We start from the raw sequence: 19,157 nt of genomic DNA on the forward strand, positions 1-19,157 counted from the left end.
TGGAACATGATTAAAAGAGGTTGATTCATAGATTGACCAAAAAGAGTTGATGCAATCATCCTTGCTAAGCTAACCAAGGCCAAAGAAGATTGGTTGTTTCACAAACCATATGCGCCCAACACCATAATTATCACAAATCCGTCAATGGGAAAATAAAACAAACATTTGGTGTGCACAACAAAGGTGAGTATATGTTTTGGTGGAGGAATCAACATGTCCCTCACATCACTCACCTTTTGCATCTATCAAAACTTCAAATATGGTTACCAGATTTTTCTAAAGGCTTCTCTTTTTGCTTATTTAAAAAGGAAAAAAATGTTAATCTATTGTTTTTTCTTCTCTTTGAGCTGTGATGTTTTTTCTTTTATGAATGAAAAAGTATAAAGTTGATATTTTATGATACTTTATAGTACACATGATTTAATATTTATTTGAAGAAATGAAATATTGGAAGATTCCTCTAACAAAGGATTAAACGAAACAAGTATATTGTCGTTTCTAAGTTGGACAGCAATAATGAGATTGTTTCCATAATGAACAACTTCTGTGGAAAATTATAGTAATAATGGACTCTGTACAAACCCACCATTATTCAATTGGGGAATAAAATTAAATCTATATAATTCAGGACCCACTTATTAAGAATTTTGGATCTCCTTCAAACTATTTATTTTCAGTCAATTGTTACAGATTATTAGTGTCTTTAAGCTATGAAAATCAATACACATAAATATGAGTAAAATAAAATGATTCAGATAATTATCAATTTTGGATCGCACTTTATTAATAGTCAATTCATATTCATTTCAATAATCCAAAAGCAATAAGAGGAGAATCTAAGGTAACGAATCATATCCTAAAATCTTATGTTATAGATACGGGGAATATTGTTTCTACTAAAATCTTGGTGTAATATTTTAACTAATTTTAAAAATAAACAACAAGTTCTTCTCATATTGTATTTTTTTTTTAAGTGTATTATCATCTGAACAATATGTTTAGGTTTTTTATTACTTTTGTATTGAAATTTTGTTTTATTTTTAGTTAAGACGAAATATTTAATAAACATTAAATATTTTATAAATTAATATTTGATGAAAATATATAATTTTGGATTATCGACAAATAAAAATTGTTATGGAGTTTTTGTAATAAGAAAACCAATAAAACCTTAATTATAAAATGGGGAAAATCGATACTTTCAAGCTAGAAAAGTCATATATGGAGTAAATAAATTGGGTTAAGCTTTAAAAATTGGGAAATAAATCAAACATATTTAAGGAGCACCTTAGATTAACTCGGTCTATTTCCTCTAACATCAAATAACAAATTATGAAAAACCACACACATAACTTTACAAAAGAATGTTATAGAATTTGATGTTGACCATTAAATTTTCTCCTTTTTCATATAATTGCTTATAAAAAAAAAAAAAAAAAACGCATGACATTATTAACATGATAAACCTAAATAGAAAGCATCATGTCACATATTACAACACCGAATAGTTTTCTCAATGTTTTACTGCTGATGAGCCACACGTGGACAATGAGTCAAGTGATGTAAAAAAAAATTGTCATAAAAATTACTCATCATATGAATATGAATGTGATGCTTTCATGGCCATCTTCACTATTCAGTACGTATATCTTTATACATAAAACTAAATTCATTTAAAAAAGTAGAAGGACACATTAATTTGATTTCGAAAAAAATAATTAAAGATTGAACTCATAAAATAGTAATTACCTCTAAAGACTAACACCTAATCTTAGATTAGAGCTTAAAAATAAAAAAATAATTGTTGGGCTTATTTTGAAGTGGATGTAAATTAATTTGTACTTTTCTTGCGATAATAATTTATTATAAAAAAATTATTATAATAAAATATTAACTTTAATAACTTTGCGAGAAATATTTAACGAGAATGCGTTATTTAATCTTTGTTCTTCAATCTTTTTTCTTAATTTATCTATTTGATTATTTTTCTCTTCTTACACTCTTTTTTTATGATTTATTTTCAGTAAAAAGAATCTTATATTCAAAAACAGAGTCATAATCCTTTATATTAAATTGGGTTGAATTTTATTTTATTTTTATTTTATTTCATTACAACTTTCACTATAGAACATTATATTTTATTAAAGACCCGTCATAATATTTTAAATAAGTCATTTAATAAAATTAATTCATTAATTAATTCTGAGAGTTGAAACTTTATTATATAGAAAGAAAAAAAAATGAACGACACCTGAAATCTAATATGTTTGAAGTTGTGTTGATAGTGAGGGACAATTGAATCCATGGAAGGGTATCTGTTTGTTAAGTACGAAGAAACCATTGATGATCATTCATTATGAACCCACCCATTCTGCAACTTTCTTTCATATGCCTCAAAGTTACCATGTCAACTTCAATCACATTCAACAAAATTCAATAAAGTATTCCACGTGTCAACTTTCTACTTGCGCATATTGGTTTTTGAAAAATTGCTATATCAATGAATTTTTTTATTAAAGTTAATTATGATGAGATTATGTTATTAATGCTATTTTCTTTTTTAATATCACCCTTTAATCAATATGTAATACACTTCATTTGAAAATATGGAGAGGTTAAAGAGTAATTTGGAATAGAAGAAAACCATGGAAGGAAAGAGAAAAGTAACTTGAGTTCTACACAAAGAGTTTTCATTCCATAGTTGCTAAGAAATTGTAGTCTTTTAGCTTTCCTACGCTAAATGATTAATCTATCTTTATTTCAATTATATCATAATTTCATAAATGTCATGAAAATGTAAACATCATTTTAATATACACACCATAATTAAGATTACACTTAATTGATGCATTTTATGTTTAACTTTTCTTATAAAAAAATTAGAAAACTGAAAATAAAAACACTTAAGTCTGTTTTAATTAAAACCAATTTTAGATTTAGAATAAGTTTTTCATGCAAGGTCAAACACGAAAAAATAATAAAATCACATTAATTAGTTAATGAAAGCTAACACATCAAAAATTGTTGGATTTCTCATAACTAAGAATACATCAATCTAACAGAAAACCTTATCCTCTTCGAAGTCATTTCTTAAATCATAGTAGTTATTATAATTGTCGTTTTATAGTATAATCTATTGACTTAATTACTATTTTTCTTAATATGTATTTGTTTATTAAATTTAATGTAGTGTCTATGTGAATAAAATATTCAATTAAGCATTTTTTTAGTCCAACCAATTTAAAAAGTACACCATGATATTATTAAGAATTTATTTATTTTTTAATTGATTAATTAACAGTATTAATAACTTTATACACATTATGAAGAATTTTGTAATTTTGAATTAACTAATTAAATTATTTTTTATTATTTATTTATTTACCTTTATAGTGAGATGCATTTAATATCCGTAATGTCAATAAGTTCATTAATCTAGAAATAGAGAATTGATAATAATAATGATAATAAAGTCAAATCCTTTGATTAATAAAGGAAAGAAATAAAAGAAATAATTAAATATTAAAAGCTTGAATTACTAAAGGAAGGAAATAAAATAAAAATAAAGGTGTGTGAAGGATGAAAAATGAAAAAGGAGGGTAAATGAGAAAGCGAAATGCGACAGAATGATGATGTGGGACATAGTGAAGTGCGAAGTGATGTCTGGCACAGCATAGCATTGGCATGCCAAAAAGCAAGTGTTCCCTACGTTCCAAACCTTCATCATCGCTTCTAAATCACCCCTTTCATTTCTCACACAATCCCTATATATATTCTTCCCTTCACCACCTTTCTCTTTCCACTCACTCACACTCCTATGCTTCTGCATTCTTCTTCTCCATTTCACTTCGAATGTGACACACTCTTTCTTCACCTTTTTTTACCTTAATGTCTTCTTCCATGGCTGTTGGAGCAATGTTCCATAAACTCACCTCTGATCATGCTTCTGTTGTCTCCATGAACATTTTTGTTGCCCTTCTCTCTGCTTGCATCATCATCGGTCATCTCTTGGAGGAGAATCGATGGATCAATGAATCCATCACTGCCCTTCTCATTGTCAGATTCTTATTTGTTTTTTGTTTTTTGTTTTTGTAGCTATCGACATTGAGAAGATGAGTTTTTAAGAAAAAGTTCCGTTTTTCTTTGGCAGGGTCTTTGTACTGGGGTCTTTATACTGCTTTCTACCGGAGGAAAAAGCTCTCATATACTAGTATTCAGTGAAGATCTTTTCTTCATTTACCTTCTCCCACCCATCATTTTCAATGCCGGGTTAGTTCACTACTCTTTTTTACATTTTCATTCAGCTTTTTGTTACATGCTCAACTGCATAATTTAAGATTCATTGTAGTTGAAGAAACCGATACACTGCAATTTCAATTGCTCTTTTATTCTTTAACCGTTCCAGGTTCCAGGTGAAGAAGAAACAGTTTTTCCGCAACTTTATGACTATTATGCTCTTTGGTGCAGTTGGTACTTTGATATCATTCTGCATCATATCACTGGGTAATCGAAGTCATCAACTAATTCTTCTTTTATCCCAAAGTAATACCAAATCATATTTGGTTGTGTTGTCCCAATTTGTTTATCAGTTTCATTTATCTTGAATAGGTGCCATACATTTTTTTCAGAAGTTGGACATTGGTTCCCTCAAGATTGGAGATTTTCTTGGTGTGCTTAAATTACCTCCTTACTTTACAATACTTTGTTGGAATAATTAACTGCAAACTTAAAAAACATTTGCTATTTCCTCCTATCTCTACTTACCTGAGTCAACTGAATGCAGCAATTGGAGCAATATTTTCAGCAACAGATTCAGTTTGCACGTTGCAGGTATATAAATTTCTGAAGAAACACTGTAAACTTTCTTTCTTTCCCCTTACTTACACTGAAAATGATCATATATGCATTTGGATGCTTTAGGTTCTTAATCAGGATGAGACTCCTTTGCTATATAGCCTGGTCTTTGGGGAGGGAGTAGTAAATGATGCCACCTCTGTAGTGCTCTTCAAAGCAATTCAAAATTTTGACCTCTCTCACATTGACTCAAACACTGCCTTACAGTTAATAGGAAATTTTTTATATCTGTTCATTGCAAGCACTGTGTTGGGAATCTTTGTAAGTTTTCCTGTCACTTTCTAACATGTCCCCTCTTTTTTTTCTGATGCTATTGTTTGCTTGGGATCATTGGTGTTTCTTTTCGTTTTTCAGGCTGGATTGCTTAGTGCTTACATAATCAAAAAACTCTATTTTGGCAAGCTAATAAGGTTCATTCTAAATTCCATTCCCCTAATTTGCAATGAAATATCTCACAAAATTGTTAGCGATCATTTTCTAATTGATTTTCATGACAAATGTTAGGCATTCTACAGACCGTGAGGTTGCTCTCATGGTACTCATGGCGTACCTTTCATATATGCTGGCTGAAGTAATGTTTTTCTCTGAAACTTTCATCACCCTTTTAGCATAAATAATTCAAATGCTAACTAATTTATTTTGTTGGCAGCTATTTTCTTTGAGTGCCATTCTGACTGTTTTCTTCTGCGGAATTGTGATGTCTCACTACACGTGGCATAATGTAACTGAAAGTTCAAGGGTGACAACAAAGTACGTGAAATTAATTCTTCAGAACATTAGACAATTACAATATTGTTTGTTTGTAATGATATTACTTCACTGGTATTAATTTAATTTCCCTGTGCAGGCATGTATTTGCAACTTTGTCATTCATTGCTGAAATCTTCATCTTCCTCTATGTGGGGATGGATGCATTAGATATAGAAAAGTGGCGAATCGTAAGTGAAAGGTAAAAAATTTCTGGATGAAATCAAACTTCCTTGAAACTTCTCTGTCAAGAGTGAAATTAACATTTTGATCTCTTCATTAGCCCGAGAAAATCTATCGGGGTGAGTTCGTTGCTGTTGGCACTTATTCTGGTGGGAAGAGCTGCATTTGTTTTCCCTCTGTCCTTCTTATCCAACTTGCTTAAGAAGTCTCAATCTGAGAAAATTGAGTTAAAGCAACAAGTATGTGGTTTCCTTTTTATTTCCTTGGCAGGGTGTTGATAACTGAGGAGTTTAATATTCTTGTCGTGAATTTGTTTCTCAGGTAACAATTTGGTGGGCTGGTCTCATGCGTGGAGCTGTTTCTATCGCACTTGCTTACAATCAGGTGAAGGAATCAAACTTGATTGCTTTCATTTCTTCATCTCTATTTGTAGTGTTGTTTGGTCTTTTTCATTAAATAATTACTTTTTCACATGCAGTTTACTCGATTGGGCCATACTAAATTGCGTGAGAATGCCTTCATGATCACTAGTACCATCAGTGTTGTACTCTTCAGCACACTGGTTAGACACTAATCTTGTATTGATCAGCAGGGTTTGCAGTGATCCCATGCCTAAAAGTTTAAAACTTTGTAACACTGGTTGCTTGAGGAAGTTAAATTAGTACATAGTCTAAAGTTAGTTGATGTGTGTGTTAGAGTATTTGAATGGAGTAGTAGTGTCGGAGCATGGAAATAAAGAAAAAACATGAGAAAACATGGTTTTTTGGTGGATGTGGAGAAGTGTCATTTTCTTGTAATGAAAAGGAAAGGGTTGTTTGATAGGTGTGATTCTCCAATGATAACGTGGAGTGTGAAAAAGCGATGAATAATGGTTTTGAAATGATGTGCAGGCATTTGGGTTGATGACAAAGCCACTTGTAAGGGTATTGCTTCCTTCGTCAAAGCATGTGATGAGCTTCTCGTCCCCACCATCGACACCAAAATCATTCACAGTGCCACTTCTTGGCAGTGGAAGAGAGGATTCATCGTGGACCGATGGTGGAACCCCAAATGGGGCTCCTCCAACAACCACCTTTAGGATGCTGCTAAGCTCCATTCCTACTCGTGGGGTGCACCACTATTGGCGCAAGTTTGATGATTCTGTCATGCGACCCGTGTTTGGTGGACGAGGTTTTGTGCCCTATGTTCCCGGGTCACCCCTTGAACAAAGTGTTCATCAGTGGCATGCCAGTTAGAACAAACACAAACACATATATATAAATATATATACACACATATATAGATACTGATGATGTTTGATGATTATGTGATGGATTGAAGAGGGTTTGGGTGTGGTGTATGTAAAATCGGCTTGGCTTTGGTTGTGTGCACTTCTGTCAAATAGTTTTACGGGATTTGAAGTTGAGTTGTAAAAGAGAAGAAAAAGACATGAGGGAAGAATTTTTTGGTGACCCTGATTTTGCTGACATAGGGAAAGAGAGAGGGTTGTTTGGTTTTTAGTAAAGTTGTTAACTTGATGCTGCTAAGGTGATTGGAATTTTGTGTGTATACATGGTATGGATGATGCAAAGGTTTTGACTATAGTTTTTGTGTTTGCTTGATTGTATTTACTGATTGTTACAATCAATTTTAAAGGATAATTTTTTGGGTTTTCAAGCTCTTAATTTCACGTTGATTAGGCTCATCTATGGAATTGGGCTCAAAGATTGAATTCTAACAACTGCGCATAAATACCTAAAAGGCAGGTTCCTGGACCTCCATAAATTTTTTCCTGCACTCCTATAAAAACATATATATGGTTTTGCTCTTTCCGAACTGCATAATCCCAAAGTAAAAAATAACTTCTGAATCATATAATTCAGGAAAATAATAACGAGAAAAACTAGTTTTGAATTGCACAATTTGAAAATAATTTGATTTCGTAATACACAATTTAAATATCATTTTTTACTGAATTTTTCTTTAGGAAAAAGATAGCTTTGAGATTTCTTAATTTGAAAGTCACTCTGTATTACATAATTTAAAAGTTATTGTCTATTTTCAAAATTAATTTTAAAATTATATATAATCCAAAATATAGAAAAACAAAAATTTATTTATATGTGGGTGCATAATGGGAACTTTATGAGGTGCAGGAAGAAACTGCCGTACCTAGTTGGCAAGACTAAACTCGTTCATATAACTCATACGAGGCCGAAATACATTTAATTAACATAAAAGTTTGTTTAACAAAAATAAATTTGTTTCGTTATTTTATTAAACCAGATGCGAAACAAGCGTGATGTGTACGGGTTTAATTTGAATGTAAAAGATATACAAATAAATGACAAAAGTTTATTAATTTACAATTTATGGCAAATTATCTATTGTAAGTATTTTTAAGATAATACAGGAGTTTTTTTAATACTAATAATATGAACTGTTGAATTTTTTACTGAAATTGTGATTAACATTCACCTTAAAATTAAAAAATAGGTTAATTTATAACACTCCATAGAAGAATATACTAATAAAAAATGTTATATAGAATCAATTAAGGAACAAACCAAAGTATCAGAATGCTTGTTATTATACTTGTAGTAAAAGGCTTAGTTCACTTTACACCAATTCACAAAGCTTTCCATGATCTGTGTGGAGTGAAACCATCACAATAAACAAATGAACCATCCTCTATCCCAGTCAGTCATCACTACGGAGAGATCCATGATTTTTGAAGGTGCGGTATCATCCTATACACGCAGTTTTCTCTCTTAAGGATGCATATAATATCCAACTGCCACGCTGATCAGAGCAACCATGCAAACAAACAGAAATGGAAAGCCACCCTGAGTTCTTTTCCTGTTGATTTCCCTCTTCAACAACTCCTACCAAAACATGAACATTTTTCTATCAATTACTAAAAAAAAAACTGTAACATCTCAAGACTGCATTGCTTTAAAGAGACAGAAGAGACGTCGAATTCATCGAAAACCCCCATTGTTGGCATGTAAATGATAGGATAAGAATCACAATACCATTAATCAGAAAATTTAAATGGCTATTATCTCAACAAGACCACCCCACAATTGACAACAGATAAAGACGAGGATCCTTTTCTCATTAGAGTTATGTCAAGGAACAAAAATAAAACCGTACCAACTCTTTCTTAAGTAAGTCTTTTTCTTCCGTGTTCCTACGCCTCTCCTCATTCAGCTTAGTGATGGTTACCGTGGCCTGCAGAGATTCTAAACATATGTTGATTGCTTTCATTTCTGAAGTTTAAAAAAAAAAATTAAGGAGATGCAACTTAAGGAACTAACTCCACGCCCTTGAGCATAAGCTGAGATAAAATATTTGTAAAATTAATTGATAAGACATATAACAACCTTTAGTGCCCACTTTTAAACCACTTTAGGAACTAGGACACAGAAGCAAAAGCATGTTAACTTCAGTGATACTGAAGACGATAGAGTTTGACAGCGATTCATATTTAGTAACACGAGCAATTAGTCAAACATTAGATACCTTGAAAACAAACATTATAATATTTTCTTTCCCATTTATGATACTAGAGTAATCAATTTCAGATATTTGGCAGTAAAATTGTAATGAAATTTTAAGAAAGTAAAAGTGAAACATGGAATAGAAAAGTAACATAAAGATGACTGTGGCCAAAAATTTGTTTGGATAATTATTTTTAAATATTTATAAGAAAAATAAGTAAAATATTTTTTTCGAAAGTTGAAGTTAATTTATATTAAAAAAATTATATTAACTAGTCTAAAAGCACATGTTTAATTTATGCAGAGAATAATTTCACGTTTAAGAAAAGTTTATTTCCGTCTTTTTATAAGTGTTTACGAAAACATTTACCCATATCTAGAATTTAATCTAAGTTCACGATCTCTAACCTCTCTCAGCTTTGAATCCATTATACCAAGCTTTGACTTCAATTCCTCAGATTCGTTATCTAAATTCAACTGCACGTCGTCTTTTGCTGCCTTCATGTCACCCACATTCTCAGTTTGTATTGGGACTACATCCTCATCTGCTCTATCCTCCTTCGTATCCTTGATTGGTTCCAAACCTTTAACTTCCTCAGAAATCTGATACATATGAAAATAATAAAAGTTATAATATATCAAGCGATGGAACAGAAAACTACCATCACGTTGAACCAAGATTACAGCTATTGGTTCACGCGAGTTAACATTGTTATTCAGAGTACATTACAACAACTCTAAGTATATTTTCCGAAAAAAAATATATATCGTATCGTCAAAACGAAAGCAACTCGAAGAAAGAGAGAGAAATTGAAGTTCAAAGGGGAGTGATGGGAAGGAGGAACTCACTGTGCGAGGAGGTATGTTTTCAACTCCACTGAGCACCCTGTCTTTTTGCACATCAATTTCGTTGGATGGATCATGCTTCATATCACCATTTACTGGAAGCAACACCGGGGAAGACGATGGGCTGATGAGAACTACCCTCAGCTTCTTCTCCTCAATAAGCCTTCCACTGTCTTTTGCAAACTGTCGAGAGAGAAGGGGTTTATAATCGATCAAGCCTACCTAAAAAGCAATATTTTACAAGAAAAATATAGCAGAAACGAGAGAGTTAAACCGTTGTATTAGATCCTTGTCCTTCACATATTACTGGCATCTCAAAAGATGGAGAAACTATTTAAACAATGAACTCTGGTTTATAGACACTCCCAATAGTATCGCCGACTTTTGAATGTTAGTATTATACACATTCAAATTCATCCAATTCTCACCTCATTTTACTCTTATCAATTTTTTCAATGCATAACATAACATCTACCAATTTTCTTTCTACTTTTTCTCTCTCTCTCCTTCTTCCACCTCATGTCATTCCATTTGGGAGTTGAGATGATACCCCTCATCTCTTACTCTCTGTTCACAACTCCTATCACATCACATCTATAAATTTCCTATCTCGTTATCTCTCTCGTCGTGTCTACATCGAAAGGGGTTGTCTACCAAAAATCTTCAATAAACAAAATAACTTCACCATATTATACGTGATGTCGTTCTCTGTGGCTCCAAAAGGGGCAACGGTGCTCTGAATCAGAAATTTGTCTTTGCACTGCATATCAGGTGGTGCATCACGCTGGGCTTGCATAGTAACTGCATCCAACACACATCACAATAAAATACAGAAACCATACAACCATATCCGAGCGCGTTAAAAATTGTACTGATAATCTCAGAAAAATACCGGTAAAATCACATTTTTCGTTGGGCTTGATGATGCCAATGTTGGGTCTAACACAATATTTCTTCGGTGACGTTGTTTTAACCTGCGAGCAAATACTGGTAGTGAATTACCGATACATTTTTTTGTTATTCTTGTGCTGACATTGGCATTTCATTCATTTGGCTTTGCTAGTGATTAGATACAAACACAAATGTGTTGGCTGGGATAAACCAGAAAAATTCGACAGCAATAAACCATGATTCGACCCATATAAGCAAAACCAAAACCAAAGACCCATAGAAAGAAGCAAACGAAAACTTTAAGGTAAGTCAATGAGAGTGTAGACATGACATTATTCCTTATATAAGCTGCTCAACACTCTCGTCTATATTCAACATATCACAACTTAAATTCCTAATAAAATGAAAAATGGAATGGAATGAAAAGAAAAGAGGGGAAATGAACGGTACCTTAAACGCAATATAATGATCTGTTTTGTTCCCAAGTTGAACCAGAGATGAACTTTGTTTCTTCGGTTCAACTAACGGAAAAAAGAAGAGAAACCGGATCGTTGCAAATTATGCTTAAAGACAGGCCAATATTTTGAATTCAAGAAAAGAAGAAGAAATGATAGGCTTACAAACGAATCGGAGCTCCGGCGGATCGATTTGAAGAAGCTCTGTAGCCATGGGTGGTTGAATGAGTGGTGTGTTGTGCAAGATAAGAATGTGAAGAACAAAAGAATAGAATATAGTGGAACCCTAATCGGAAGAAGACGAAGAAGAAGAAGAGTTGGTGGTGGTGAATGAAATGAAATGAAATGGAAAGAAGAAGCGAAAAGAGAAAGAAAGAGAAAGAGAAAGAGAATGAGAAGAAAGAAACGTTGTTGTGTTGCTCTGAGTTGAGTTGTTACTTTGGAATGTGATGGTTGGCCTCGTCAGTTACGGAAGTGGACCCCATTCACTCCCTGCGGTTCTAACCTCTCTCTCCCTCCGGTTAATTACCTCTTATTTCTTACTCCTTCTCTCATAATGCTATTCATAATCATTAATTAGCAGTAACTAAATGTAATTAAACAATTTTTATATGAATTATTTTCCGACACCTTTAATTTAAACTTTTTAAAGTTTCGTATTTCACGTTATAATGTATTATTTAATTTAAATATTCACTTAAAAATAATTTAATAAATAATTTATTACGCTTAACTAACATGTCAAAAAATAATGAATCGTTTTCAAGAACTTTAAATGTGGACAATCAAATCACATCAAAGAAACAGATTCATGATCATTATTACATTCATGGTGGTGCGATATCATGTTATAATCGGAAAGTTTCTAATCTAATAATCGCACTTAAAAGGAATTTTACTTCATATTTATCCTCTTCTTTAAATCAATACTGTAAATAGATAAATAAATAAATAAATAGAAGTTCTTACATAATAAAAATGCCATAAAAAGTTATAGAAAACTCTGATTTTATTTTTTTTCGTTAATATAATCTATAATATTATATTTGATCTGGTAGCATGTATGTGGTATATATGAATGTCAGATTCCTCTACGAGCTTGAATTAACATGCAGAACACCAAATTGCCACTTCAATAAGATCACATGGGGATTTCTTTCTCTCTGGGTTTTCTAGTTGTCATTGCTGTGTATTATTATTCAATTGAGTTGTGTTTTTTTTAATTTAATTGTTAAATTGAAATTTTTTTCACATATTAAAATGTAATATGAATAATCATAATGATGTGATATTATAATGTCATAGTTGAATCTGTAATATTATTGATGATTTTTTTTCCAATATATATATATATATGCTTTTAATGTAAATAAATAAAATTATTTCATCTATTCAAAATGTATATGAATTCGTATTTGGAATGGACTATGAATCCATGTTTAATTTAATTTCTAATACTACTTATCCATTATTTTGAAAGCTTTACATTATTTTGTTTATTCTGATAATATTTACTTCTACAGATATCAAGAGATTTCAAATACTTTTACATTAACCTATATTTTAGTATTTTAAATAGTTTTGACAGAAAGTGGCATATAAAATAACAATGGTAATAAGATCTAGTATTTAATAATTTGACTATCATTTCATTTCGTTCAAAATTAAGTAAACAAAAGAAGAAGAAAACTTTACATTTAAAAAGTAATCATCCTTTTTTCTTTTCTTTTTTTCTATCTTGGTTTCCGTTGGTTGATTGAAAATGGTGGGGACTGATGCAACAACGTAATAGAAAATAAAGATAGAAGAAAAGTGTAGATGCTACGTTACTTTTTGTTTATTCCATTTTGTAATTTTGTGTGCACCATGACAGCTAATAGATTCAATAAAAAAAAAAATAACTTTAATGACTTTTTTCCCAAATCATCTTTTACAAAGTACCAACGAATCAGGATCGCACTATCTCCCCTCTTTTTTCATTTCGTTTCTTTTGAATTCTCAGACTATAGTTGTTAACCATTTTAACTACAAATTTAGTTAACACCTTTATTAATCATGTTTTTAATAAAAAAGCAGTAAAATATTTTATCTTTTTCTTACAAATGTCAAGATAGATTAGAACATGCGAGTTAATCTGACTCATCAAAGATTCAGGTTGGATTTGATTAAATATTTTTTATAAATTTTAAGACGGGTTGATTTTTTATCCAGCCCACTAGAGCCCGGCTCACTCGGGTTGAATCCGTGATGAACCGGGTTGGCTCACCAACCCACAAATTAAGGGTTACAAAAGTATTTTTTATTAAGTTGGATTTTACATTTGATAAGGTTATGTTTTTTTGTAACCAACACAGACAATTTGTATTTTAGTGATTTTGGTTTGTATTTAAATTTATTTAAATTTTAATTAGAATTATAATTTAGTTTTAACTGAAAAAAAATTATATTCTTTTTAATTAAGTGAGTCCCTAAGTCAACTCGTTTAACCCGTCAATCCGTGATGAGCCAGATCAAATTCAATTTTTTTTTTGCTCGCTAATAAATAAGACGAGTTGGATTGACTCACTAAATAATTAATCTGTGATGGATCGAGTTAGGTCGGATCAGGTTACCCATTTTAAGAACCCTACTTTTTCTTATCTTTCAATTCTTCTTTTTGTTTATAAGATTGTTCTTAGAAATTATAATTCTATAATTTCATTATTAATTAAAGATTATTAAACCTAATTAATTGTATTCAGATCTATTATATTTATTTTGTAGATTTGTTTGAGATTATAAATCCTTTTATAAATATAAATATATATATATATATATATATATATATATTATACTATATTTGTTAATATTTCTAACTAGTTTGGAAGGACAAAACTTATTTTAGGATACTTTAATATTCTTTCAACTTTTATTAGATCAAGCACTTACTGCTAATTAAAATCACGTACTGCCCAATTAAAATCCATAACTTAGAGTTAAAATATAACTTTTTTTATTATTATTTAAGACTGTAACAACTCACGATATCAGTTACAATTTGATTATATTTTAGTTCATCAAGACTTTCTCTCCGAAGATATAATGTGATGCATATAATATATATGTTCAAAAAATATTTTGAAAATACCAAAATTGATATACAAAAAAAAAATTGATTGTCAAATATATCAAATATACAAAAACTTTTTTAAAAATAAATTATTTATATATCAATTTATATTTATAAAAAAGAAAGTGAGAACAAAACTCTCTCACTTTCATACAAATAAAATAAACTATTTTATTTTAAAAGAAAATATTAATTATTCAGAGAATAGTAGTTGGCAACTACTTGTTAATTAGAAAAACGGGTGTGGCGTAAAGGACAGCGAGAAATGGGAGATAAATAGATACACCAACTAATCTACTTGCAGCTAACCTATTTACAATTCCAATACAAAACTGTGATTATAGTTCTTACTTTTTTTTAACAAATTTTATTTTCATCTTGTTTCTTAAATTAAAGAGGTAATCCTTAAATATAATTAATTTAATGCTTTTATATTTTGTCACAATAAAAATTGTTAAATAATGTTAACCATTAATATGAAGAAATACTAATTGTAAATATTTTAAAAATTTTAATGACTAATTTTCAACACGAACATTTTAATGTTAATACGATTATTATGATAGTCATAATCATTTCTATTATTTTTAAGGATTTTTTTTCGTCCTTAAAATGTTGCGTAAAATTGTAAATATTTTTTTGTCAAAACTTACATATCGTTCGGTATCTGTATTGTTAAAAGTATTGGTTAGTTCCTGATTTTTTAACAATGTCAAAGTTTTTTCTACGTAACAAACGATACGTTGCATATTATTTAAAATTTTAATAAAATAAAATACTACCATCGGTTTACTTGCACTTTTCAAAATTAGTTTAAAAAAAATAAAATAAAAATATAAAAATTTAACATATGGATATACAAATATCGAAGGTTGTTGTTGGATGAGTCTATTTCTTTTTGTTTAAAATACTCCTTTGATTCATGTTTTTGTTAAAAAATCTTAAATAGATCCTAAAATATTTTTTAGTCTCAATTAGGTCCATATTTTTGAAAATGTGTAACAATTAGGCCCATTCCGTTAGTATAGAGTTAACGGTGTTAAAGATGTGTCATATGTCAGCTCCACATTTTTTTGAATTTTTTAATTTTTTTAATTTTTTTTTTAAATTATTCATAACACGTGTCACGTCAATATTATGCCACGTGTCAAGTGAGTAAGGTGACACGTGTCAAATCATTGTCTGAATCTCAATTTGGTCCATATATTTGTTATTTTTATTGCATTTCAGTCCATTTTTTTAAAATTTTTTAAATATATTTATTTTAACTTTTTACAAAATTGTTTTAAAATTTTATATTTAAATTTATAAAATTGTTAATTTTAAACCAACTCTAACATTTGTATATAAATTATTTAAAACAATTTTGTAACAAGTTAAAATAAATATTTTAAAATTTTAAAACAAAATATAAAATAAACTTAATATTATTAAAATGTTTAATAAAAATATCATTATAAAATTTATATAAAAGTTAAATTTGATCTCAATTTGGAGAGGATGAAATTGAAAATTAAAAAAAAATGGACTAAAATATAAATAAAATAACAAATATATGGACCAAATTGAGATTCAAACAATGACTTGACACGTGTCACATTACTGACTTGACACGTGGCACAATATTGATGTGACACGTGGCATGAATAATTTAAAAAAAATAAAAAATAAAAAATAAAAAAATAAAAAATAAAAAATTCAAAAAAATGAGAAGCTGACACGTGGCATATCCTTAACACCGTTAACACCATACTAATTGTTACACATTTACAAAAATATGGATGTAATGAGACTAAAAAAAATCTTAGGACTTATTTTAACAAAAACATGGACCAAAGGAGTATTTTAACCTTTGTTTTTCTACATCCCATGTTCATTATTTGTATCTCCATATATTGAATTTTTAACTTTTTTTTTAAATACTTGTGAAAAGTGCAGTAGACCTTAGTATTTTATTTTATAAAAATAAATAAATAACATGTAACACTGTCAAGTAGGCTATATATAAGTTTCAACCAATAACTATTTTCTATTTTACGTAAAACTTTAAAGAAAAAAAAAACACATTTTTTGCTGTTTTTTATGTTAAAATTTTTGTTTTGATTTCCGCCTTTATTATATTATGGTTAAAATACTCCCTTGGTCCATGTTTTTGTTGAAAAATCTCAAATAAGTCCTAAGATTTTTTTTAGTCTCAATTAGGTCCATATTTTTGTAAATGTATAACAATTAGTTCATTCCGTTAGTATGGTGTTAACGGTGTTAAGGATATGCCACGTGTCTGCTTCTCATTTTTTTTTTTTGATTTTTTTTTTATTTTTTTAATTTTTTTTTAAATTATTTATGTCACGTGTCACATCAATATTGTGCCACGTGTCAAGTCAGTAATGTGACACGTGTCAAGTCATTGTTTGAATCTCAATTTGGTCCATATATTTGTTATTTTATTTATATTTTAGTCCATTTTTTTTTAATTTTCAATTTCATCCTCTCCAAATTGAGATCAAATTTAACTTTTATATAAATTTTATAATGATATTTTTATTAAACATTTTAATAATATTAAGTTTATTTTATATTTTGTTTTAAAATTTTAAAATATTTATTTTAACTTGTTACAAAATTGTTTTAAATAATTTATATACAAATGTTAGAGTTGGTTTAAAATTAACAATTTTATAAATTTAAATATAAAATTTTAAAACAATTTTGTAAAAAGTTAAAATAAATATATTTAAAAAAATGGACTGAAATGCAATAAAAATAACAAATATATGGACTAAATTGAGATTCAGACAATGATTTGACACATGTCACCTTACTGACTTGACACGTGGCACAATATTTACGTAACACGTGTCATGAATAATTTCCAAAAAAAAATTCAAAAAAAATTAAAAAATTCAAAAAAATGTGAAGCTGACACGTGACACATCTTTAACACCGTTAACTCTATACTAACGGAATGGACCTAATTGTTACACATTTTTAAAAATATGGACCTAATTGAGACTAAAAAAAATCTTAGGACCTATTTGAGATTTTTCAACAAAAACATGAACCAAGGGAGTATTTTAACCTTATATTATTAACTTTATTATGACATAATTTATTATCATATATATTTTCAGGATATTTTAGTCTTTTATTTTATTTTTCCTATGATTATCACTTGTACAATCTATAAAAGTATTATTATTATTATTATTATTATTATTATTATTATTATTATTATAATTACTAAATAGTTTATCATATTTGGATCATGACATCACGAAATTATATCATCTTATTTTATTTATTTTTAGTACGTATTTGGATGAGAAAAAATTCTAGTGCGTATAATGGAGGAAAAGTTTATGGTATTATTTGGATAAAAGAATATATGATGTCATTTAAGTAAATTTAATATGAAAGTTTATGTATAACACGATGGATATATAAAATAAAAAATATATTGTAATGAATACAATTAGATGATTATCATTTCATACATGAAAATAAATATTATATAAAATTAAATGTAACTAATAGAAATTAGTTTAAAATAAAATTGAATTTGTTATTATAAAAAATTTATTATAATAATAATGATAATTATTATTATTATTTTACTGTTAATATTTATTTTATTATTATTACTATTATTTGGTTCATCTTCAACCATATTCGATGATGAATTTTGATCAAAAATTTGGAAAGGTGTCAAAATAATATATTCAAAATTTATATATTTAATCATTGTCACAAATATAACAAGAGTATATATAATTTAGTATTGACATCTCCTTGTATGTTTCTCCTTAAAAAAAATGATAATTTTGAAATTGTATTTGATATGAAACTCATATTAAATAAGTTTTCTAATCTCATCTCTTTTACTTAGTGGATATTCTAATATTTGAGAACCTTTTCCATAAATAAGTTCCAGAGAATTAAAGGATTAATATGAAACTTGCCACGTGAAATTCTTTGATTCTTAAAAAAGGGTTATCTAATTCAACAATTAGATCCTTATTATAATGTTTTCATGTTTGAAAATATGTGAATAAGTAAATTCGTATTGTTTTCATCTTCACTCACATATCTTTCATTTTATCACTCTAAAATAAATGAACAAATATATTGTTTTATTATTCATCAATGTACCTATTTAAAAATAAAATAAGATTACAACATAATTTATAAAAATATAATCGAAAATTGAGAAATGTAATTAATGAAAAAAAAATATGATAATCAAGTTAGGTTTAAAAATAGTTATGAAAAAACATACAATACATAACTTTTCCTTCTATGTCCATCCAAAAATATATAAAAAATTCATAAGATAAAAACAATGTTGAATATCAAACTAATATTTCACTATCAAGATACAAGAGAGAGTTATCTTTTTTATCTTACAAAATGAAAGAGAACAAATGAAAAAACGAGAGCAGAGAAAATAATTTTTTGTCTAACTTTATTTATTTTTTTTTTCAAAAACAAAAGAATTTGTGCAAGAGTAGAAGATGAATACAAAAAATCGATGAGAGAAAATCAAGAAAACATCTCAATAAATTTTATTTTTCTCTATTATATTTATTTTTA

At 28.7% G+C, this 19,157-nt stretch overlaps 2 protein-coding genes across 3 annotated transcripts; one reads left to right on the forward strand and one right to left on the reverse strand.

The window, feature by feature from the left end:
- The first annotated feature begins 3,761 nt into the window (after positions 1–3,761).
- Positions 3,762–7,435, forward strand: LOC114176354 (sodium/hydrogen exchanger 2-like). The gene is made up of 14 exons (XM_028061379.1): positions 3,762–4,056; positions 4,151–4,269; positions 4,406–4,503; positions 4,609–4,668; positions 4,784–4,830; positions 4,921–5,115; positions 5,209–5,264; positions 5,359–5,425; positions 5,504–5,604; positions 5,702–5,803; positions 5,885–6,023; positions 6,106–6,168; positions 6,263–6,346; positions 6,675–7,435. The coding sequence occupies exons 1-14, from the start codon at positions 3,889–3,891 to the stop codon at positions 7,017–7,019; spliced, it is 1,644 nt and encodes a 547-aa protein (XP_027917180.1). The 5' UTR covers positions 3,762–3,888; the 3' UTR covers positions 7,020–7,435.
- Positions 7,436–8,317: 882 nt separating this feature from the next.
- On the reverse strand, positions 8,318–11,889 carry LOC114176168 (vesicle-associated protein 2-2-like). Of its 2 annotated transcripts, none has more exons than XM_028061114.1 (8): positions 11,624–11,888; positions 11,454–11,524; positions 11,005–11,086; positions 10,798–10,913; positions 10,116–10,295; positions 9,675–9,869; positions 8,920–8,997; positions 8,318–8,648 (listed from the first exon to the last, which is right to left on the reverse strand). In XM_028061114.1, exons 1-8 carry the CDS (start codon positions 11,670–11,672, stop codon positions 8,535–8,537), a joined length of 885 nt encoding a protein of 294 aa, XP_027916915.1. In that variant the 5' UTR covers positions 11,673–11,888; the 3' UTR covers positions 8,318–8,534. The 2 variants fall into 2 exon arrangements, 1 of the variants encoding a protein (XP_027916915.1); XR_003602975.1 differs by having other exon boundaries at positions 8,484–8,648; positions 8,920–9,008; positions 11,624–11,889.
- Between the last annotated feature and the right edge of the window lie 7,268 nt (positions 11,890–19,157).

Source organism: Vigna unguiculata, chromosome 3 (genome assembly GCF_004118075.2).
Source record: "Vigna unguiculata cultivar IT97K-499-35 chromosome 3, ASM411807v1, whole genome shotgun sequence".
NCBI classification, from domain to species: Eukaryota; Viridiplantae; Streptophyta; class Magnoliopsida; order Fabales; family Fabaceae; genus Vigna; species Vigna unguiculata.